Consider the following 24,838-nt stretch of genomic DNA (forward strand, 5'->3'; position numbering starts at 1 on the left):
CAAAATGATTGCTGAAAAAAAAAGAAAAAAAAAGAAAAAAAAAAGGGGAAACTTCAGAAAACCCCCCTGAAGTTCCAGCCGATTTGAAAAGACCCCCCTGAATTTCCAAAACTCTCATTTAAGCCCTCTGAACTTCCATTTTCTCTCACTTTGGACCCCTTTAACATTAAACTACGTCGTTTTGAATGTTTTATACCCATTTTACCCTTCCCCAAAACTACGTCGTTTTGTGTCCTAAAATTACCCAGCCTAAAACGACGTCGTTTTAGGCATTAATTTTTATTTTTTTTAAAAAAGAAAAAATTAAAAAATTAAAAAAAAAAAAAAAAAAAACTGGGGTGGCTTCAGCCACCCCCAAAAGGGCAAAAAAAAAAAAAACGGGGGGGCGGGGGGGGGGGGGGGGGGGTGCATATGGGGTGGCCGGACCACCCCCAAGGGGCTGGGGGTGGTTTCGGCCACCCCATACGGCCGGTATGGGGTGGCCGAAACCACCCCAGCCCCTTGGGGGTGGTCTGGCCACCTCCAAAAACACCCCAGCCCTTTTTTTTTTTTTTTGGCCATGGGGGTGGTTCGACCACCCCCAGATCGGCCAAGGGGTGGCTGTAGCCACCCCCTTGGCCAAAAATGGGGTGGTCCGGCCACCCCATTTTGGCCAAGGGGTGGCTGAAGCCACCCCCGTTTTTTTTTTTTTTTTTTTTTTTTTTTTATTTTATTTTTTATATATATATATATTTTACTTTTTTTAATTAAAAAAAAAAAAATTATGCTTAAAACGACGTCGTTTTGGGCTGGATATGTGTTGTGATTTTAGGACACAAAACGACATAGTTTTGAGGAAGGGTAAAATGGGTATAAAACATCCAAAACGACGTAGTTTAATGTTAAAGGGGTCCAAAGTGAGAGAAAACCAAAGTTCAGGGGGTCTAGGTGAGAGCTTTGGAAATTCAGGGGGGTCTTTTCAAATCGGCTAGAACTTCAGGGGGGTTTTCTGAAGTTTCCCCAAAAAAAAAAGAAAGAAGATATAATTGCTAAATTTAACTAAAAAGAGGAGTACTACACATATCAATTTTTTTTTTTTTTTACTAAAAATTAGTTCCCAAATGATGTATCACCATCTCATGAGATTTATTATTTTGGGAAGTATGTCACCAACTCATGGATGGTGACATATCATTTGGGAATCAACTTTTGAGAAGAAAATTTAGGATGTGTAACATTTTTCAACTAAAAAACTAGAGGAAAGTCTACATACCCCCCTCAAACTACCACCCAATTAATAATGTTACCCCCAAACTTTCAATTGTGATAATGTCCCTCAAACTATCAAAAATTGTCAATGTTCTCCCAAAGATGAAACTACTCTTAGTAAAATAAAAACAAAAAATAATAAAACTTCTAAAAAAAACCTAAAACTAATATATATATATATATATATATATATCCAAAGGGTGCAAATTTAATTTTTTTTTTTTTAAAAAAAAAAAAATCCTTTGTATAAGAAAAAAGTTAAAAATTTTGATTTATTTTTTTGTTATAAAAAATGAAAATTTTTGTTTTTTTGTGTCTTACACTTTTTAAAATAAAAATTTCTGTTTTAAAAAAATAAAAAAATTTTGTTTAAGAAAATAAAAAATTTTCGTTTTCTAAAACAAATTTTTTTTAAAAAAATGTTTCTTTTAAATAAAAATTTCCGTTTAAAAAAAAAATCATTTTAAAAGAAAAATCGTTATAAAAATTCTTTTCAAAAAAGTAAATAAAAAATTCCGTTTAAAAAATAATTTTTTTTTTTTTAAAAAAAAAAAATCGTTCTTTTTAAATTAAAATTTTCATTTAAAATATATATATTTTATTTTATATGGGTATTGTTTTTGTTGAGAAAAATATAGAGGTATTTTTATCTTTTTACTAGTCTTATTGGGGATATTGACAATGTTTTGATAATTTGGAAAGACATTGTCACAATTTAAAATTTTAGAGAGGCATTGTCAATTGAGTAATAATTTAAAGAGTATCTAGACTTTACCAAAACACTAAGTTACAAGTACTGCTGGAGATTGTCTTAGTTCTCAAAGAGACAACCTCTAAATTCTCGAAGGCCAACAGTTATGAAAGTGTGAAAAATTAAAGCGAACGTGCGGCTTAATTTCTCACATTCTTGAAGCTGAGCCAACGATAATGCCCCCCTCCCCCAAGCCTATGGGAGGTGGTATTCCCCACAAAAAAACTAATCTTTATGCATCATGGAGAGTGAAAAACGTGAGCCAAAAAGAAGTCTTTTTTTTTTTTTTTTATCAAAAAATAATAATAAAATCAAGTCATTCACGCAACATAAGCTCGGTCCAAGAGCCATTTGTTTACCTATAGTCTATAGACAACATCAATTAAGTATCAATTATAACACATCTAAAAACAAGAAAAGAAAATTGAAAATATTATTGGAGATGTGCTCCAAACAACATTAGTAAGTTACAAGTAAATTTAATAATGTTAGTCGATTATTTGACTCTTACCTTGGTGAACGCAATTGGCTGTTCAATAAACAAGAACAAAAAATTAATGATAATACTAGGGCTTTGGTTAGTCAACTCAAGAAACTACAGGTAAATTCGTTCAGAAAAAAGATTTTGTGTCAGTCTCCAGATGCAGCGCGGAAGTTTCGGTGCAATGTTCAGCGGTTTAACATGACACAAGCTTGAAGATAAATCTGGTTGTCGAAGGTTGAAATATTCAGCAATTCAGCTGAAGCAATCATCCAATTTTCTAGCATATTTGGAAGATGGAAAAAGATGATGTTGTTTCAGCTATGGTTTTCTTAATTATACCACTTTTAATGCGCCCTGTCCTTGCCAGTGGAGATCCTGTCTATACCTTTTGTAACCCAGAGACCAGAAATTACGCACTCAGCAGCCCATTTGAAAACCATCTAAAGCTCCTTCTTCAGTCATTGCCATCCGATACTTCGGTAACAGGTTTCTACAACAACTCTACTGGGTAGGACCCAAAAGTCTATGGTCAAGCACTTTGTAGAGGGGATGTCAATTGGACAGTTTGCCGGGATTGCATAAAGAATGCAAGCCAGGAAATTTTGAATCAGTGCAAAACTGAAGATGCAACGATTTGGTTTAAGCTTTGTCAAGTTCGCTACGCCGGGCAGAATTTCTTTTCCTTGATGGTTTATGCTGGAAAGTATCCACACCAGAATTATCTGGAGAAAAATCTATCAATTAATCCAGTTCGTTTTGATAAAGTATTAACCTACTTAATGGATAACATCTCAAGCGAGGCTGCGTTTGATCCTTCGAAACGCATGTTTGCAACAGGAGAAATTAAATTTTCCACGAAGGAAACAATTTATGGTCTTGTACAATGTACTAGGGACATCTCTGAAAGTTCCTGTTATAGTTGTCTGGTGCAGGCCTTGGAAGATCTTCATGCATGCTGCCATTCACGCCAAGGTGGAATTATTGTTAGTGCGAATTGTAATCTGAGGTTTCAGCTCTACCAATTCTACAGCGCCTCAAGTGTGTTCTTAACCTACCCAAGTTCCAAAGGTAAGGACATAAGAATTTTGCTGATTGATTTCCTTTAAAATAGTGGTCTTGGTGAATCGAAATCTTCTTATGGAAAAGCAGGGCCTAAATTGAAGATTTGGATGGTTGTGGTGATTGCTTGTATCCCAATATCGGTTATAGCAGTTGTTGTTGGGTCTTGTGCTGTTTATCATGGGAGGAAAAAGAGAATACAAAGAGGTGAATTTATCTAACTGGCTAACTGCTAATTACCATCCTAGATGTTTTCCAACAAGAAGGTAATTTCATGTTTATTTGCAGATGATGAGAAAACCTAGAAAGCACTATTACATGATCTGACAAGCCACACTGGAGTTGCCATTACACAAGACGGTGAATTGGTGAGTGCTAAAGAACTGTCCTTCATGGATCTATCGACAATAGTGGCAGCTACAGACAACTTTTCAGATTCAAATAAGCTCGGAAAAGGTGGCTTTGGCAATGTCTACAAGGTAACACCAACTTTTCTATTTCTTTGTCATGGCCTAATTATTGCTTCATATATATGGGGCCTGAATTTATGGAGGATTCTCCCGGCAGGGTGTGCTGTCAGATGATAAGGAAGTAGCAGTCAAAAGACTATCAAGGAAGTCATGGCAAAGCTTAGAGGAACTCAAAAATGAGGTCATACTTATTGCAAAACTTCAACACTGAAACCTTGTGAAGCTTTTGGGATGTGGCATAGAGGGAGAGGAAAATATGCTTGTCTACGAATTTATGCCCAATAGAAGCCTTGACTTCTTTATCTTTGGTTTGTTCTTTGACCCTTTTTTTTTACTAACTTTCTTTATTAGCTTAAACTTTTTTATCAGAAGAAAGGTCGCAAATTCGAATCTAATTATCTTTGTTATTTTTAGATTCAGAAAAACACATTGAACTTGATTGGAAGACATGCTATAACATTATTGTTGGTATTGCTAGAGGACTTCTTTACCTTCACGAGGACTTCCGTCTTAAAATCATTCACCGAGATCTAAAGCCTATCAATATATTGTTAGACCATGAAATGGAAGCCAAAATATTAGATTTTGGCATGGCAAGGATCTTTGGTGAAAACCAACACTGGGCTAACACTCGAAGAATTGTCGGAACATACACTACAAGAAACTGACTCATCAGGGGCGACTTATTAAGGGCGACTTTTTAGTCGCCCCTAATACTCAACTATTAGGGGCGACTTTTGAAAGTCGCCCCTAAAAGTTAAGTAATAGCGTCCACATAAAAGTGGACGCTAATAATGAGTCAAAAGGTTGACTATTAGCGTCCACTTTACAGTGGACGCTAATAAGTCGACCCTAATATACAAGCGGAAATTATTAAATGGGCGGGAAAAATTTAAGCGGCCAAAAAAAAAATTTTAGCGTCGACTGTTAGTACACCAAGTGGACGCCGAAAGCTGGAAAAAAAATAAAAAAAGAAAAAAAAATCAAATAAAAGATCAATAGGGTCGACTTGTCGACCCGAAAGAGTAGGTAGAAAAATTAAAAAAAGATTAAAAATTAAAATTTATGACCAATAGCGTCCACTAAAAGTTGATGCTGAAGACACATTATTAGGGTCGACTTTCAAAGTCGACCCTAATGCTTAAGTATTAGGGTCGACTTTATCGACCCTAAAGAATAGGTAGAAAAATTAAAAAATAAAATAAAAAATAAAAATTGATGACCAATAGCGTCCACTAAAAGTGGACGCCGAAGACACATTATTAGGGTCGACTTCCTAATGCTTAATGCTTAAGTATTAGGGTCGAAGAATAGGTAGAAAAATTAAAATTAAAATTGATGACCAATAGTGTCCGCTGAAGACGCATTATTAGGGTCGACTTTTCGACCCTAATGCTTAAGTATTAGGGTCGACAAAAAAAAAAGGTAGAAAAATTAAAAATTAAAATTGATGATCAATAACGTCCACTAAAAGTGGACGCTGAAGACGCATTATTAGCGTCCACTTTGAAAGTCGACCCTAATGCTTAAGTATTAGGGTCGACAGAATAGGTAGAAAAATAAAAAAATTAAAAATTAAAATTGACGACCAATAGTGTCCACTAAAAGTGGCCGCTCAAGACGCATTATTAGGGTCGACTTTCCTAAAGAATAGGTAGAAAAATTAAAAAAATAAATAAATAATTAAAATTGATGACCAATAGCGTCCACTAAAAGTGGACCCTGAAGACACATTATTAGGGTCGACTTTGAAAGTCGACCCTAATGCTTAAGTATTAGGGTCGACTTTGTTGACCCTAAAGAATAGGTAGAAAAATTAAAAAAAGTAAATAAAAAATTAAAATTGATGACCAATAGCGTCTACTAAAAGTGGACGCTGAAGACGCATTATTAGCGTCCACTTTGATAGTGGACGCTAATACTTACTCTTTAGGGTCGACTTTAGTGGACCCAAAAGAGTATGTAGAAAAATAAAAATAAGTGACCTAACAGGTCATGTGGTGTGCTGTCCGAGTGTGATCGATCGCACACATGGTGCGATCGATCGCATTTGGCCAAGGATGTGCGTGGTGATTCTGTTATTGCGATTGAACGCACCCAAGGTGCGATCGATCGTAGTAACAGAATGTTCAAAGCCAATATTCGATTACTGCGATTGATCGTACCCAAGGTGCGATCGATCGCAATATCAGAAAGGCTCAAATATATATATATATATATATATATATAACGTCTACTAAAATTGTGTATATATTACTGCATTATTTAAAATTTTCAAATAAAGTGACACAATATGCACTGTCAATTCCATCCTCCTAAAGAAAGAGTTTAATTTGTATATATTTGCCATTTGGTTAGGAGTTACATTTGGACTAATTTGAAGAGTTAATTCCCATTTCATAATTCATATTAAATTTTACAGATCTAATAGTGTATATATATTATATGATGAATATATTGATACCTTATGGAAAGATTTTACACTGTTAAATATAACAAAATAAAATCTAAACCGTAAAATAATTCCTCTCAGTTTTAAGTGAAAATATATTGATACCTTGCAATTCAACAACCGGCCACGTGCAAATACGGGGTCATTCCCATAAGAAAACACAAAAGCAAGTAAAAAGAAACAAAACTAAAGACAAATAAAAAGATTAACTTAAAACATACTAAACACAATAAAAATGGTAAACTATGGGGTGCCTCCCTTGAGCGCTAAGTTTAACGTCTTTAGCCAGACGGTAGTCCCTGCTTACTGTTGTCTAGAAGATGATGCTCCTGCAGATGGTGGTGGCAACCGGTTGACAATGGATTGCATCAATTCTTCTAAGGCGCCTAGGCGTTTGTCCATCAATTCGTTATTTTTCCGAGCCTCATTTCTTTGGCCAGCCAACTCTCTCCGAAGGCCCACTATTTCTTCACTAAGTGAGCGGTTTCGTGCTTCACGAAAAATTCTCGGGGCCTCTTCCTCAGCTGTATCTGAATCAACTACGGGTTCATCTTTGGCCATGGGCTCGGCCTCATACTCTTCCGCACCAGTTGCTGGTGCTGGAGCTACCTAGGGCATGTGGGAAAGGCTCTTGTTCCATTGGCGAATGCCAAATATGCGAGTAGTAGTGACTGGTTCATCGGCTGTGGTACCCTTGACGCCTTTCTTTCGGAGGATGTAGGAGATTAAGTATGGGAAAGGCAACCCCCATGAATGTGTGGACCCCGCTCCTCCAACATGCACCCCATTCCAAAATTTATAAATTTGCTTCCAAATTATGTCGGGAATGGAGTACCAAGCACCTTTATGGAAGGCGTAGAGTGCTTGAAGAAATTGATCCCGCCTTTGACTTTTGTGCCCCAAGGGAAAAGCATTACGGTGTAATGCGGAATCCACAAACTAAAGCCGTTGAGGTAGCTTGGATCGGCTGCTAGCATTATGGTGGGCATTGGCATATATCCCTTCGCACATGTCCTCAATGATTTCCGCCACGTAGAAGCTGGCCGGTTGGTCAGCAAGTTGAGGTTGCTCATCATTGCATTGAAGGGCAACAGCAATGTCGGCCCGTGTTACGTCAATAGCTTTGCCTTGCACTTTCGAAGAGAGGGCAACGAGCCTCCTGCAGTCATGAGACAGGTGGGCATAAAACTCGATCACCAATTTTCTGTAAGCAGTGGGGGTGACCGGCTTGAAAAGCTTCTTGAGCCCCCGTCGCTTGAACTCGGTGACCGCCCATTGAGTCCCCTCAAGATTTTCAAAGTCTTCGCGAATGGCGAAAGTGGTCTCAAATAGCAGCTCCCGCTCCTCAAAAGTGGGCGGGGGAGAAATGGCGCGGGTATCGGACCCTCGGGAGGACGAAGCTCGAGTTCTTGGCATGATGAGCTTGATTGGGGACTTTTGTCGAACACCTGGTGTGCACTAGAGATAGCCAAAATTGTAAAACAACGCAACTCCACTCAAAACCCCCTGCAAAAACACCAAAATCCAACCACAACAAAGCAATGTGGGTGGATGAACACCCACAATTGCAGAAATATGAGAAAAAAAAAAAAAAAAAAAAAAGGTTGCAAAAGTGATCGTGGTTGGGGTCTTGATGGGAATGGGGAATGGGGTGTAAAGTAGAGGTGGTGAAAAGTACCTGGTATGGTTGCCGGAGAAGAGAACCATGTGGTGGTTGTGTGGTAGAGGTGATTAAAAATGGTGGACGAGTGGTTGTGTGCTCTGGTTGTGCCGGAGGTGCGTGGGTGCTTGGAGAGGTGTACGGCGCAGGGGACGAAAATTTTGTGGGGTGGGGGGGGGGGGGGGGGGGAAGTGACCTAGAATAGGTCACGTGGTGTGCTGTTCGAGTGCGATCAATCGCACCATAAGGGTGTGTGGTGATTCCGTTATTGCGATCGAACGCACCCAAGGTGCGATCGATCGCAATAACAGAATGGCTCAAATATATATATATATATATATATATATATATTTTGTGCAATTATTTTTTTTTTTAATTTTTATTGCATAATGTACAACAACATTGATCATGATATGATCAAATGATCGATCAAACTTGAAACAATTGAAACTGAATGTTTGATCAGACATCCAATTGGTCCTACCTAGTGCATTCGTTCGATCGATCGTGATAAGATCAAATGATCGAACAAAATTCAAACAAATTAAATGTTCGATCGAACATTGAATTGAACTCTAAGCATTTTATATTATATTAGTTCATTACTTAAATTGATCGGGATACAATTAATAAAACTTGACATGATTGAAGGTTCAATCAAACATCTGATAAAATCAATTCCAATCGATACTATTACATATTAGTTTGATCGATCGTAATGGGATCAAATGTTCGATCAAACATCCGATCGATCATAATGAATTAGTTCGATTGATCGTGATATGATTAAATGATCGATCAAACATCCGATCGATCCTAATGAATTAGTTTGATTGATTGCGATAGTATCAATCGTTCGATCAAACATCCGATCGATCCTAATTCATTAGTTCGATTGATCGTGATATGATTAAATGATCGATCAAACATCCGATCGATCCTAATAAATTAGTTCGATTGATCGCGATAGGATCAATCGTTCGATCAAACATCCAATCGATCATAATGAATTAGTTCGATTGATCGTGAGATGATTAAATGATCGATCAAACATCCGATCGATCCTAATGAATTAGTTCGATTGATCGCGATAGGATCAATCGTTCGATCAAACATCCGATCGATCGTAATGAATTAGTTCGATTGATCGTGATATGATTAAATGATCGATCAAACATCCGATCCATCCTAATGAATTAGTTCGATTGATCGTGATATGATTAAATGTTCGATCAAACATCCGATCGATCCTAAAGAATTAGTTCGATTGATCGCGATAGGATCAATCGTTCGATCAAACATCTGATCGATCATAATGGATTAGTTCGATTGATCGTGATAGAATCAAATGTCCGATCGATCCTACTGAATTAGTTCGATTGACTGTGGTATGATCAATTGATAAATCAAACTAGATACAATTGAAGGTTCAATCGAACATTCAATTGAACTGTTAGCTTTTTATATTATCTTAGTGCCTTAGTTATATTGATCTTATATTACCTTTGGATTTTGTATTATTTTATAATTAATTATAAGATAAACATCAACTTAATGATCGTTATCATAAAAATTTATTAAACGAAATTTTTTAGTTAATATTATAATAATAAAAACATATTATAAGAGGCAAATTTAAAATAAATAAATAAAAATGAAAAAATTGGAAGTATATTTTTTGTTTGGAAAAAATATAAAAAAGTCACCCAAAGTACCAGTCGTTTGCAATATAACCCTCAAATGTTCAAAAGATACTAAAGTAGCCTCCCGAACTACCAAATTGTATAAAAATGCCACTTATTTTTAATATTCCTAGAATACCCTTATTATTTTAACAAATAAACAATAAAATAATTGAAAAAAAATGAAACAATTTTTAAAAAAATACAAGAAAACCAATGGGTGAATAAAAACAAAAAAAGAAAATGTTTTTTGGAATAAATAATAAATAATTAATCATTGTAGTTTGCCTAAATTACAAATTGCTTCATATTGTCTTAAAGTAAAATTAAAGGTACAAAATTTGACTTCAGGGAATAAACTGTTTATTTTTTAAAATTATCTAAAGAACCGATCATTTGATTTTACTTTGTTAAAAGAATAGGGGTATTATAGGAATATAACAAAATAAGTAGACTTTTTAATACAATTTGGTAGTTTGACAGGCTACTTTAGTCCGTTTTGAACATTGAAGGACTATATTACAAACGGCTCGTAGTTTGGAGGGTTTTTATTTATATTTTTCTCTTTTATTTTTTTTGTAAATAAAATACCCCAAATATTTAGTTGCACAAAATAGTTTACCGCCATCTATTAAATTGGCAGTAAACTGGGGGGGTTCTAAAATTTTCGGAACAAATTTTTCACCAAATCCCACACCTCCCGCCAATCCTCTTTCACTCTCACTCTCACTCGCTCCCTCCCTCTCTCTCTCTCTCTCTCTCTCTCTCTCTCACTCACTCCACGCAAGTTTCTCTCTCTTCGGCAGCTGTTTCCGGTGCACCTCTCTCACTGCCAGCTCTCACTCCGGCGAACTTAACGCTCTCTTGTAGCTCTCTCAGGTATGAGTTTCTCCTAAACCCTTGCAAACCTTAAATGCCTCTCAATCACTCAAGTAGTATTCATGAATTGTGGTTTGAAGAAATTAAGTATTTGGGTACTTCCTCTCTTCTTCTCTTTCTATCTTTTCCCTATAGAACTGATTGGTTTCATTCAAAAATTGTCGTGGACCCCTAAATTCTTCTAAATTTGGCTTTTGTTGGTTGTGGTTTCTCCTTTTGAGACTGGTTTGTAATATCTGGTGGTTGGTTTTATGTTTCAGCTTGTTTCTGGTTGTTAAGAAAGAAAGTATTTACTCATAAAAACAAAATTTCAAAAAGAATAAAAGTGAAATTATGTCAAGAAGGAAAAAGTATTTACTCGAAAGCATAAACTCCATGTTTTTCTTTGTGAATGCCTATTTACTCCATGTATTTACTTGAAAGCATCAATAATGATTAATTGATTATGTTACATGAGCAAAGTAGAGTGTACCTTTTTTTTTTTTTTTTTTTTTTTTTTTATGAACTCAAATTTTTGAGATAACCGTTAATTTAATATAGTATAATAATAGAATAGAGATCTTAAAGTCCAACTTGACTATGCAGTTACACCCCATTAAGCATTCACTGTGGCGGTACTTATAATGTGTAGTACATGAAGCTAACATGAAATTGTGTGATGCCTCAATTTGATACTCCATTTAGTTGATTTTTCCTTTTTTGGTAAACAATAATTTCGTATTAACTTGTAGTCACTTAGCCTTGTGATTTTTTACCAGATTAAGTTGTTGGGATGAATTATGATTTGACATGGTATTAGAGTACAGGTCATGAATTTGAATTCTGTTTGTCAATTCACTTCCAATTAGAATTAAATATTTCACGTGTTGGGCCTAAATGAGTGATTAGTGGGCAATTTAAGATAGGTAAAAAGGGGGCTCTTGATAGAGTAGAGGTAGAGCTAATTGTAAGGCAAAATGGATGTCATAGCAAAGAGAAATGATGGGAAAAATAATGACATGGTTGGTGCAGAAAAGCACAAAGCTTCAAATCCAAGCATCAAATCTATAGTGATTGTAGCTAGCTATATATATATGGTCTCTTGATATGATAGAAAGCCTTGTATTTTCCTCATCCCTCATCTTGATAATTTAGCAAAGAAAGAGAAAGATATAAGTGTTGGCCTTGACTCATCTAGAGCTTTCAAACTTCCAAGTGATGAGAGATTGAAAGCATTGTTAAAAGATGGAAATCCAGATCATCACAAGCAGGCAGAGAGAGAGAGAGAGAGAGAGAGAACAATAAATTCAGGTTTCCGTGTTCTCAAACTCCCATCACCAATGCATGCATATTACAAAGACAATGACAGTTGCTTCCTACCCTCCTATATTTATGCCCTCCCCTGTTTATGCCTAGGCACATGCTCCCTTTTCAGAACATGTCTTGTTTCAAGTTTACATGAAATACAGGCTACAATGAAGTTTGTTCCTTCTTTTTTTTATGGCATTGAACGCCTATCTGCGATCGATCGCATCAGGCCTGCGATCGATCGCAGAGTATTCTGATTCTCATTTTGAGCTTCTGATCCTGCGATCGATCATGCGATCGATTGCAAATTAGTCTGATTCTCACCTTCAGCTACTGATCCTGCGATCGATCGCAGTTTACTCTGATTCTCACCTTGAGCTTCTGGTACTGCAATCGATCCTGCGATCGATCGCACGTGACCTGCGCTCGATCCCCTGAGGACATGCTTTAACATATATAAACACATATAATCTTTTGTGGTTTCATTAAACCTCTCTTCTTCTCTTGTGATTGTATTAAACCTTGCTTCTTCTCTTATTATTACTTTTAGATTAGTATTAAGTCTTATTCTTATATTAGGATTATGTTATTAATTTTCTACTTCACATCTACTTCTGTTATCAAAGTTGGTATGGATTATGATTGTATTGTCTTTTCTATTTAAGTTCAATAAGGAAGCAGCACAGTAAACTTGAAACAAGATAACATTCTATAATAAATATCAAACCTAACAACAATACTAAAAAATGTAAAACTATCATTGAGCTAAACTAGTAAATAAATTACAAATAAAAATTTGTTCTAAACTAGTAACCCACTTCTAGAATTCTCTCATTACCCATGCTCATTTTAAACTTTCCCTCCCTTAATATTTGAGAACAAACCTCCCATTTAATTATATTAATTCTTAAGAATTTGATCTTCTAATTCCTTTGTGTGCGTACATGTACGTAACGAATAACCTCTAATAGGGACATCAATATGGATAGGAGTTGGATGCGGGAAAGTACTCGATGTTCAGAGAGATTTCAAAAAGGTGTGGAAGAATTCATGAGAATGGCAGTTAAATTAGTTGATTCACGTGATATGACAAAGTGTCCATGCCATGATTGTGCAAATCGATATTATTCTCATATTAGCGAGGTGAAGGGTCACTTGTATATGAATGGATTTACTCCGACATACACTCGATGGATATTTCACGGGGAAGATCATTTTAGGGAAAACACTTCTACAAACATGCACATACATACAAGTGAAATGATGGAGGAGGTTGATGCAGTTGAAGAATTGTTAGACGATGTATGTATGGGGACATTTGTTGATGCTAACATCGGAGAATCCTCTACTTCACAGGGCCCCACAACTGATAATCACGAACAAACAAGCTCCTTCTACCAATTTTGGGAAGATGGTTTACGAGAACTTTATCTAGGCTGCAAGAAATTTACACAAATTGCTTTTGTACTGAAGATACTTCATATAAAGGCGTTCTGCAACATGAGTAACAAGGCGTTTGATGTGATGATTGACTTGATAAAGACGGCCCTCCCAAATGGAGAGACATTGCCACGCTCGTATAGAGAAGCAACACTGTTTAGGCGACACTTGGGATTCGGTTACGATAAGATACACGTATGCAAGAATGGTTGTGTACTTTTTTGGAAAGAACATGCAGATAAAGTGGTATGCCCAAAGTGTAACAATTCAAGATGGATTGATGGCAAAGGCAGAAAAAGTAATATTCCTCAAAAGGTCTTACGGTATTTCACAATAAAATCGAGGTTACAACGGTTGTTTATGACAAAAGAAATGGCCAAGGAAATGCGATGGCACAAAGAAGGTCAAGAAGATGATGGCAATACTCTCAGACACCCCGCCGATTCTATTGTATGGAAAGAATTTGATAAAAGACATGAGTGGTTTGCAAGTGATTCCCGCAACGTGCGGCTTGATTTAGCAAGTGATGGTTTCAACCCATATGGTAATATGAGTACAACATAAAGCATATGGGCAGTAATGTTAACGATTACAACCTCCGTGAATGTGTATGAAGAGTCCAAATTTAATGTTGCCCCTTATTATCCTTGGGCCTTCAGATCCTGAAAAGAATATTGGTGTATATTTGCGGCCATTGGTTGATGACTTGAAAGATTTATGGAATGAAGGCATACGCGTGTATGACGCATCAAAGAAAGAGACATTTGAATTGCATGCGACATTACTATGGACTATAAATGATTTTCCCGTATATGAAAAATTATTTGGGTGGTCTACAATTGGAAATCTTGCATGTCCAGTATATAATAAGGATACATCGTTCAAGTATTTGAAGTATGGGCATAAGGTGTGCTTCATGTGTCATCGTAGGTGGCTTCCTCAAGAGCATCCATGGTGCAAAAGAGGAGATTTGTTAGATGGTACAGAGGAGCATAGATTGGAACATGAAGAATTGTCTGCAAGTCAATTGTTGAAACAGCTGAGGGTTTACAATTTGGAAAAACAAGCAGGAGAAAGAGAAAGTACACAAATGTTGTGTTGAATTGGAAGAAAAGAAGTATTTTCTTTGAGTTGCCTAACTGGTCAAGCTTGAAACTACGTCATAATTTAAATGTAATGCATATTAAGAAGAACATATGTGAAAATATCTTAGGTACATTGATGAATATTGATAGGAAGACCAAGGACACAGTCGAGGCACGAAGAGATTTACAGTTGATGGGTATATGTAAAGAATTGCATGTGCAGCCAAATGGTGAAACTTATAGGATGCCACTTGCGAAGTATACCTTGACAAGAGATGAGAAGAAGAGTTTATGTGAGTGGTTGAAAGGTGTTAAATTTCCTGACGGATATGCATCTAACATTGGTCGATGTGTGAACAAGCTTCCTGGTAAAATTTCGAGTATGAAAAGCCACGATTGTCATGTCTTCTTACAGCGCTTGCCTCCTGTTGCAATTCGAAATTTCTTTTCGTCGGAAATACGAATAACATTGACCGAGTTCAGTACCCTTTTTACGCAGTTATGTACACAAACATTGAAAGTTGATATCCTGAAACAAATGAAAGTCAACATTGTAATAATTTTATGCAAAATGGAAAAAATATTTCCCCCAGAATTTTTTGATGTTATGATCCATCGAGCTCTTCATTTACCTCGGGAGGCCGAGCTTGCCGGTCCCGTACAAAACTGTTGGATGTATCCGTTCGAAAGAGAACTTGGAAGATATAAGAAGTGGACGCGTAACAAAGCACGTCCAGAGGGGTCTATTGTCGAGTGTTACCTAGCTGAGGAGAGCTTGACCTTCTGTTCCAGGTATCTTCGGGGGATTGAGACAAGATGGAACCGTGAACGGAGAAATGTTGACGTTGATGTTGTAGAAATGAGCCAACGCTTGGATGTGTTCTCCCAACGAGTTCGGCCGTTAGGAGCAGCTAAATTAGTAACACTGGATGCTAATGATTTTGGTAGGGCACGATGGTATGTGCTTACCAACTGTAACGAAACAGCCTCATATTTGGAATAAGTTTAGTAATGGCCTTTGTGTTTTACCTGTTACGACATGTTATAATTGTAGCATTGATGATCATTTAGCAATACGTTTATTTTTCATGCAGTGAACATTATAATATGATCAAAAGAGAAGGCGGTCGTGACATTGATAAAAAGCATGAGGCTAACTTTGAACGTTGGTTCCATAAACGTTTATACAATAGTGGGCGTACTGCAGACAATGGCTCAAAACAATTATATGATCTTGCATGCGGGCCTGATCGTCATGTTAGATCGTATAGAGGTTGCATCGTGAATGGGGTTAGGTACCACACGAAAGAATGTGCAGAAACTCATACTACCCAGAACAGTGGTGTTTCTGTTTTAGGTGAGGACGAAACCTCAATAACGGAGTATTATGGTGAGTTAAAAAAATATTCTAGAGTTACGTTACTCTGGCCAAAATCTCGTGTACTTGTTTGAGTGCGATTGGTGGGACACTGGGAGTGCAACAAGAGTACGAATGGTCCAAGGCTTCACGATTATGAATACTTCTCGTAAATGGTGTGAATCCGACCTGATCATCTTAGCATGTCAGGCTTCGCAAGTGTTTTACTTGGATGATCCCAAATTGAGTGGTAATTTGAAAGTGGTGCAGAAATGGATCAATAGAGACATCTATGATATTCCAACAGTATAAAAGGAAGATAATACAAAAGATGACCAAAGACTCAATGATGACGTATACCAAGAAGGTGAATGTGTTGGGGGTAATATGGTCTTTGTTGATGAAGCAAATGTTGAAGCCTCCACTCAATTACGTAGAGATGATGCGGCAATAGCAATTGATGAATTATATATTCAACTTGATGCAAGCATGTTTGCCAACGATAACTTGCCGGACGAGGACCTTGATACAAACTTTAATGAGGAAGAGGAGTTATGTAGCGACAATAATATAGACTCTGAACATGAAGAAGACTCTAAACACGAACAATCATCTTTAAGTAACAGTGATACAGATTCTGAATATGAATCTGATGATGAAATATGTTGAACATAAGCTCACATTTGGTGTAAGTACAAAGTGTATTAGCATATTTAATGAAGTTGATGCTCTCTCTCTCTCTCCCTCTCTCTCTCTCTCTCTCTCTCTCTCTCTATATATATATATATATATATATATATATATATATATATATATATATATATATATATTGTGGTGTTTTTTTTACTAGTATGATTATTGTATGTTTGTCAAAAATATTGAACATACTATATGGTTATAATTTGACTAATATAATTGTGTAGTTTTTGACTTGTTAGCAGATTGATCATAACAATGACAACAACAGGACGCAAACGTGTTCCAGCAGCACAAGGCCGAAGCCAAGGCCAAGGTCAAGGTCGAGGCCTTATTGACGAGCATGAGAGTCCGACTCTCAATTTTGGGTTTGGTGATACAGATATGCAAGTGTCGTCCTCGCCCCCCCTCCTCCTCGAGTCAGTGGATGGGCATCCTTCGCATGAGTCTAATAATCCTATTCACTCAGTGGCAGGATTGGATTCATAGGGAGCCGCCCCTACTGCATCTTGTAAGTTCATGAATTATATGTTTATGAAATGTTATTTTTGTATTATTTTGGTTTGTTATAGACATTTGACAATATACTTTTCCAAATATAACTTACTATGTTACCATGTTTTGCGTAACAACTACCACGTCTGTTAGAAGTGTAAGGGGTAAGGCCAAGTGTAAGAAGTTGAGTAACTACGTCCTTAAGAATGGTCCCTTAGTGCTAAACATCCCAAATAGACACCGGGCACCTGTAGGCGAGAATGCAGCATGATTTGCAAGTAAGATTTGGGAGATTATTCGTAACATGTGCGAACTCCATCACGGTGAATGGAAAAAGGTCCCAGCTGAGGAAAAGAGCAAGTTGTTATTTCTTGTTCAGGTATGAATATCAATGTAATGTTTAATAATATGTTTCGTATGAAAAAGTAATGTGACACATTTTTTACCATTGTTTTCTTATCTATTATGTATCAGTCAACCTTCGCACTGAATATGGAACGATACGAGCACATCAAAGCTGTTGAACATAAATTGGGTCGTGCATATGCTAGGCTTCGTTCGAACTTGTATAGGGACCATTACAAGAAATATTTTGATGGCATTGAAAAAGACGATGATGAGGGGATTGCCAAGGCTAAGACTATTGGGAGGAAAAATGTGCCAGCAGGGTATGGTCCTGAACAATGAAACCTAATATGTGACTCATTTGATGACGGTAAATGGAAAGTAAATATATATTATTATACTGATTAGAAAATTCAGATTGATATAATTTGCATGCACTTGAAGACATTTTATGAATAATTGTGTTTTATTTTTTTTTCTCCAAATTTCATAGAAAAAGTCTGAACGAAATATAAAAAACAGAAGCAAATTGGAAACAAAGCACACAGTTGGGACTTGTTCATTTGTCAACGTCATTTACAAAAAGGTAAGTATCTTGTAACATAATTTAATGAAAGTAACATTATTTAGTGTAAACTTTGATTATATGTATTATGTGTAGGAACAAGAAACAAAAGTGAAATCCAATCCTGTTGAACTATATGAGGCTACCCATACAAGAAAAAAGGATAAATAGTTTGTGAACAACAAATGCAAAAGTCTACATGTAAGTAACTGTTTACGCTCTGATCATTATGTTGATTAATGAAGAACATGAATAGTAAACTTGCTTGAAGTATATATTAAATTAAGGCCAACTATGACTTGTGCAGCTTCAAATGCAAGAATTAACAACCAGTGAGGCCTTAGAGGAAGGCAATGTGGAGGGAACAAGTGTGGAGGACCGAATGCAAGAAATAGTCACACAAGTACTAGGGGGCTGACGAGCTAGGCACGTTAGAGGAATGGGATGCAGTCTTATTCCTACCCCTTTAAGTACTTCATCTCAAGCATTCGCCCACTTCGACAACCACGACGAGTGTAGGAAAAGACAAGAAGATACTCAAAGCGAGTTTCAACAGACTAGAATCGAACTTCATCAGTATAGGGAGAATTTGCAAGCCAACGTTGAGGAAACGAACAAATTGAAAGCCACTGTTGAGTTCTTAATGTCACGTATTGGAGGGTTAGTGAAACTCTACCTATGCATTAATTTTACAAAAACACACATACTAAGTAATCGTTAAAAAGCTTATTGATTATTATATGAAATTTTATTCTTCTTAAGTCTGGAGGGAGCTTGCTTGGAGGTGCATCAAGTGAAGCCAACAATTGAGGGAGCTTTGGAATAACCATTTATTTAGGATGTAATTTTTGATAGCATCTATTTGGGATATATTTTTTGATACTATGTATTTGGATAGTTGTTGGTACTTTCTATTTGCTAATGTGTATTTGACCATTTGTTGATCGTGATCTGTTTGGTAATGTATATGTGCTGGTACTTTTTATTTGGTTTATATTATGTTAAGATATTCGCAAAATTTTTGGTTCAAGAACTTTTGAGTTAGTAAATCTCCCTTGACATGGTTATCAAGGTTAAAGAACTTCGAGTAAACAATGCAAGTGAGTAATAATATCTTTTTAAATTTTATTTTTAAGTGTATGCAGGATGACAAGAGTACAAGAAAGTTAAACAACCCAAGCAAGTTCTCGCTTTAATATATTTCATGAAGAAACACATTTTTTGTATCTCTTTCTTTATCATGTTGGGTTTCAATCTCATTGTCTTTGATATTATCTATTGGTTCATTGTGGTAGATTACTCAAATTGCTTATGAGGATGAATTGACAAGGAATAGGATACAAATAAGTACTTTATTTTGGGTTCTAGAATTTTGCTGCCCATGGATTATAAAACATATATTCAATAGTTTTCTCCCTTGGCAGGTTTGGTTAATGGGGCAGTTCTCACATATTTTTTATGATTTTGATGAGGTTAGTCATTTTGAGTTACGTTTCTTGTGGGCATTTAGATTAGTTTGATTATTTCATACATTAATTGATTCATCAAACAATGTTGTTGTGTACTTAAACATAAATGCAATGTTTCTTATAGAGGTACTTTACGTGCATTTTACTTGCTCATGCATGGTGTTATGTTTCTCCGGATAAGTTTTCCTGCTGAATTCTTTTAGTGTTGGTTTCTTCATAGTGAACCTTTTTTTTTTTTTTTTTTGTCTCAATCTTGTTATTAGGCACACAGTACTTATCATGGTGTTGGCATTGTGAAATTGATGGGCCGTAGCAGTGGATATATAGCTATGCATGCATCCCTAGCTAGTGGACAAATTGACATATGTTTGATTCCTGAGGTACTTATTACTAGCAATTAATTGGATAATTATCTTTGTGAGCTGTTACTGATTTAACTGATATGCACATCTAAGGTATCTTTTAATTTGCACGGGCCTCATGGTGTTTTGAGTCATCTAAAATACCTGATTGAGACAAAGGGTTCGACTATTATATGTGTCATAGAGGGAGCAGGGCAGGTGAGTTACGTAAGGAATTCATATTTTCAATTGTGGGTTGAATACTATTAATTGATCAGGTGATTTAAATTGTGCAGTCCTTTTCTGGCTTCATGAAATACTATGAAAAACTGCATGTGTTCATTTCATTGCATTGCATAGATCTTATAACTTCTTCCTTATATTTTTCCCCAAGATGAAGAGTAAAATTCAGTATGTCGTTGTTTTCTGATGCAGAATTTTCTTCAGAAAACTAATGCTAAAGATGCTTCTGGGAACATTGTATTTAGAGATTTCGGTGTCCACATTCAACAAGAGGTTGGTAGTTGTATTTTGACTAATTTCATGTGGTCTTGATCTCTCCATAACACTTGAGACAAGCTAAGTGGGTTGATAAATAATGAGCTAACTGAAAGTCTAATTTTTAACATCAGTTGATATGTATTGCATGGATAAGAATGGACTGTAGTTTGGCCCTTTAGTTGTCATTTGTCAGAGTTACAAATATGATATGTTCTTAAGCCTTCAAGATCTAAGCTCTATTAGTGACTCTTTTGCTAAGATTAGATATGGTCAGTTGACTGCTTTTGATGTTATTTGCAGTGAACAAAACCAAGTGGTTCTTTACTTGAACTGGAAATCATTAGAAAACCTACTGATGCTACGATCGATCGCACTTGGAGTGCGATCAATTGCCAAATTTCGAAAACCTATTGATACTGTGATCGATCGCACTCCAAGTGCGATCGATCTCAAAATGTCGAAAACCTATTGATGCTGCGATCGATCGCACTCCAAATGCGATCGCTCGCAAAATGTCCAAAACCTACTGATGCTGTGATCGATCGCACAATCGCGTACGATTGATCACAGATTTTTTTTTTTTTTTTGATTGTTTAGGACCATTAGGGTCCACAAAAGTGGACCCTAATGGTTAACTATCAGCGTCCACTTTGGTTTGGACGCTGATAGTCAATTTTTTTTTTAATTTTTTTTGGACCATTAGGGTCCACTTTGTGGATGCTACTGGTTATCTATCAGCGTCCACTTTTAGTGGACGCTAATGGTTAACTATCAGCGTTGACTGATTCTTTCGTTTACATCATCTTTAGGGTCAAAATATTGCGCCTTTTAGGGTCGATAAAGTGGACGCTAAAAGTGATTATTAGGGTAGTGGACGCTAATAGTTAATATTTTTTTAAATTTTTTAAGGACCATTTGGGTCCACTTTGTGGACGCTAATGGTTAACTATCAGCGTCCACTTTGGTTTGGACGCTGATAATTATTATTATTATTTTTATTTTTTAGGACCATTAGGGTCCACTTTGTGGACACTAATGGTTAACTATCAACGTCCACTTTTAGTGGACGCTAATGGTTGACTATTAGCGCCGACACCTTTAGGGTCGAAAAGTCGACACTGTTGTCAACAGTGTCCACTTTAGGACTTTTAGGGGCGACTCAAAGTCGCCCCTAAAGACCTATTTTCTTGTAGTGATAGTGAGTTCACTTCTTCTTCTTCTTCTTTGTGTTTTTCCCAATTATGATTTTTAAATGAAATTTAGACACACAAAAAAAAAAAAAAAAACAAAAACAAAAACAAAAAAACAAAAAAAAAAGACAATAACAACAACAACAACAATAACATGCATGGTAATGCTATATATGCTCAAAACAGTGGATGCATGGCTCCTAAATATGCAATGGATTGACTATTTTCTATAAAATCTGATGTCTTCAGCTTTGGCGTGATATTACTTGAGATTATTAGTGGGAAGAAAAATAGCGGCTTCTACCTCATGGAGCATGCCCAGACACTGCTTGCATATGTATGTTTCTTTTGTGGGTTTTTTATTTTTTATTTTTTGACATAATCACACAAGAGTAGGGAAGCCACCTAATCCAAAAGTTTAATAACCCTGTAAGTTTGAGTCAAACTATACCATATTAATCATGCACACTTATTACATATTCAACCTGTCCACAATACTCATAATTATATACTCAAAAAAATTCACTCGTTCTTATCGGTTTAAGCTTTTAAAAAGAGCGGTTATTTATCATATATATCTTAAACTCGTGTACTCACCCACCCTTTGCTCATGAGGGAGGAGGTGCTAATTCGTAACATGATGTATTGTATGCTTAAGAAATATATTTACTTTAAATGTGTATTGACAGGCATGGAGACTATGGAATGAAGGAAAAGAATTGGAATTTGTCGACCCTTTGTTGAAGGAGTCGTGCCCGACAACAGAAGTTTTAAAGTGCATGCATATTGGGCTTTTGTGTGTGCAAGACGATCTAGCAGACAGACCCACGATGTCATCTGTGCTTGTTCTGTTGGGAAACGAATTAGTTTCTCTTCCTCACCCAAAACAACCTCTATTTGTTTTTGGCTCGAGTCATTGAGATTGATCACATTCCCACAACTAATCCTTCTATAAATCACCTTACTGTTTCCAGTCTTTCACCTTGATGATGACTACTCACAAGATTGCCCCCTTCGTGCTATATGGCATGTTAATAAACTGATGAAATTGAATCATATTTTTGGGACATTATAGAAAATAAAAGGATCTTGCACGAGATGTATTAATTGAATAATTTAGATTTGTATATATTAAACTTTTACAGTAATGTGTTGGTTATTTTTCGATCGCTCTATATATGACTTAATTAGTGGGCTTGTAAATTGTAAATGATGAATAATTGGTAGTATCATGGAACCATGAACATTTTCATTTGCCAAACGCTAATACCAAATTTAATCTGGGCCGTTTGTCCAAACAAAGCCCATTTGTGAAGTGAAACACCTTCCAACAAAAGAACTAAGGACTCCCTCCTCCCATCTGTCCGTTTACAATCCAAGCCCACCAAGACTAAACGACTAACAGGATAGCTTCAGCCAGCTTCGGCCTTTATTAGATCAAATTATATATTCCCTTGTATACTTTCTTGTCGTAAAGTCAATATAGAGTATGATTGTTCCTTGGCTTTTTATCCCTATTGGGTAAGTAATGAGTCTTCTCCCTCCCAGCGTCCCACTCCCAGTACGCTCTATTTTTTTCTTCACATGGTACCATAGCGAGGAAACAACCTGGCCAGAACAGAATTATTTGCTGAATTTTTCATCGCAGAAGCCAAAAGGTCTTTCTTTGAACTAGTTTTTATTTTTTTATCAAAATTTAATAATTAATTTATCATAAATTTAATAATAATTTTAAGAGACACGTCAAAACAGAGGAAGGGGTCAAGGAGGTGTTTTCCTAGAGAGGAATTTTCATTTTTTATTTGGTAATTAATTAAAAGGGAAATTATATATAAACGTTTTAGGTCAACGCGCTTTGATTAAAAACTTCTTGGGTATTTTTTTTTCGAAAATTTAGTTCCTAGGTCACTCGAAACTACTAGAAAACTTTCTATCGTCAATTTTTGTTAACTGCCGTTAGTCCGCTCAAAACTCCCCGTTTTATCTGATTAAAATATTAATTTAATTCAAAAAATTAAATCTTAAAAAAATAAAAAATAAAAATTGAAGGGTAGCCGTAAGCCACCCCAGGGGTGGTTTGCTCACCCTTGGGGTGGCTTGCAGCCACCCCCAGGTGGTTTGGGGTGGCTCGGACCCCAAACAACCCCTGGGGTGGCTCGCGGCCACCCCATGGGTGGAAAGGAGTGGCCGCAAGCCACCCCTTGGGTGGTTTGGGGTGGTTCGCAACCACCCCATTGGGGGTTTGGGGTGGCCCGCAGGCCACCCTTCCATCCATGGGGTGGCCAAGTGGCTCGCGGCCACCCCTTTCCACCCATGGGGTGGATCGAGCCACCCCATGGGTGGCTTACGGCCACCCCATAGGGATTGGGGGGGTGGCCAGCGATGGCACTACCACCCCTGGCCACCCTTCAATTTTATTTATTTATTTATTTATTTTTAGATTTAATTTTTTAAATTAAATTAATATTTTAATCAGATAAAATGGGGAGTTTTGAGTAGACTAACGGCAATTAACAAAAATTGACGGTAGAGAGTTTTCTACTAGTTTTGAATGACCCAAAAATTAAATTTTTGAAAAAAAATACACATGGAGTTTTTAATCAAAGCGCATTGACCTAAGGAGTTTATATATAATTTTCCTAATTGAAATCCTAGGTTGGAAAACTGGTCTCCCTCCCTAGATTTCCTGGTAATGGAATTTTCCTTTTGGATTCGGAATTTTAAAGTCTAATGAACCTAGTTTGACAATCTGTGAGATTCGGATTCTCTCAAGTCTAAATATCCAGTTAATGGTCAAGATCTTTAGAGACCTCTCTAGAGATCTTGAGGCCATAAATAAGACATATGTCCTATTAATAAAAAAATAAAAAAATATTATATATTTTTTAAAATAATTAAAAAAACAAAATAATAAAAATTTTTAAAAAATAATAATAAATTAAGGGGTGACTTCAACCACAGTCTGGGGTGGTCTTGCCACCCCCAAGGGCCAAATCAAAAAAAAAAAAAAAAATGATTTGGCACTTGGGGGTGGCCGATCCACCCCCAAGGCCCATGGGGTGGCTTCGTCCGAAGCCACCCCTAAGGGCGGGCCCCCCAACTAATTTTTTTTATTTTTTATTTTTTTATTTTTTTTTATTATTATTTTTTATTAATGAAACATATGTTTCATTTATAGCTTTAGGATCTCTCTAGAGAGATTATGACCATTAGAGATTCTAACGATTAACCGGATATTTTCCGATACAAAATAGAATGGAAAGTATCCTATTCCCACTCGCTATGGGCCTCTCTCAATTGATATTTCTAGCCGAATTGAAGTGTCCCAATCATGAACACCTTCCATGAATCTCCACAGCTCCCACCAATCTTTTGTTAATTG

At 36.4% G+C, this 24,838-nt stretch overlaps 1 protein-coding gene and 1 pseudogene across 1 annotated transcript; both read left to right on the forward strand.

Annotated features, from left to right (window-relative positions):
• The first annotated feature begins 2,770 nt into the window (after positions 1-2,770).
• Positions 2,771-22,443, forward strand: LOC132169736 (cysteine-rich receptor-like protein kinase 15; annotated as a pseudogene).
• Positions 8,202-15,500, forward strand: LOC148589808 (uncharacterized). The gene is made up of 2 exons (XM_088512380.1): positions 8,202-8,260; positions 14,561-15,500. Exons 1-2 carry the CDS (start codon positions 8,202-8,204, stop codon positions 15,498-15,500), a joined length of 999 nt encoding a protein of 332 aa, XP_088368506.1.
• Positions 22,444-24,838: the final 2,395 nt, after the last annotated feature.

Source organism: Corylus avellana, chromosome 1, assembly GCF_965113065.1.
Source record: "Corylus avellana chromosome 1, dhCorAvel1.hap1.2, whole genome shotgun sequence".
Classification (NCBI taxonomy): Eukaryota; Viridiplantae; Streptophyta; class Magnoliopsida; order Fagales; family Betulaceae; genus Corylus; species Corylus avellana.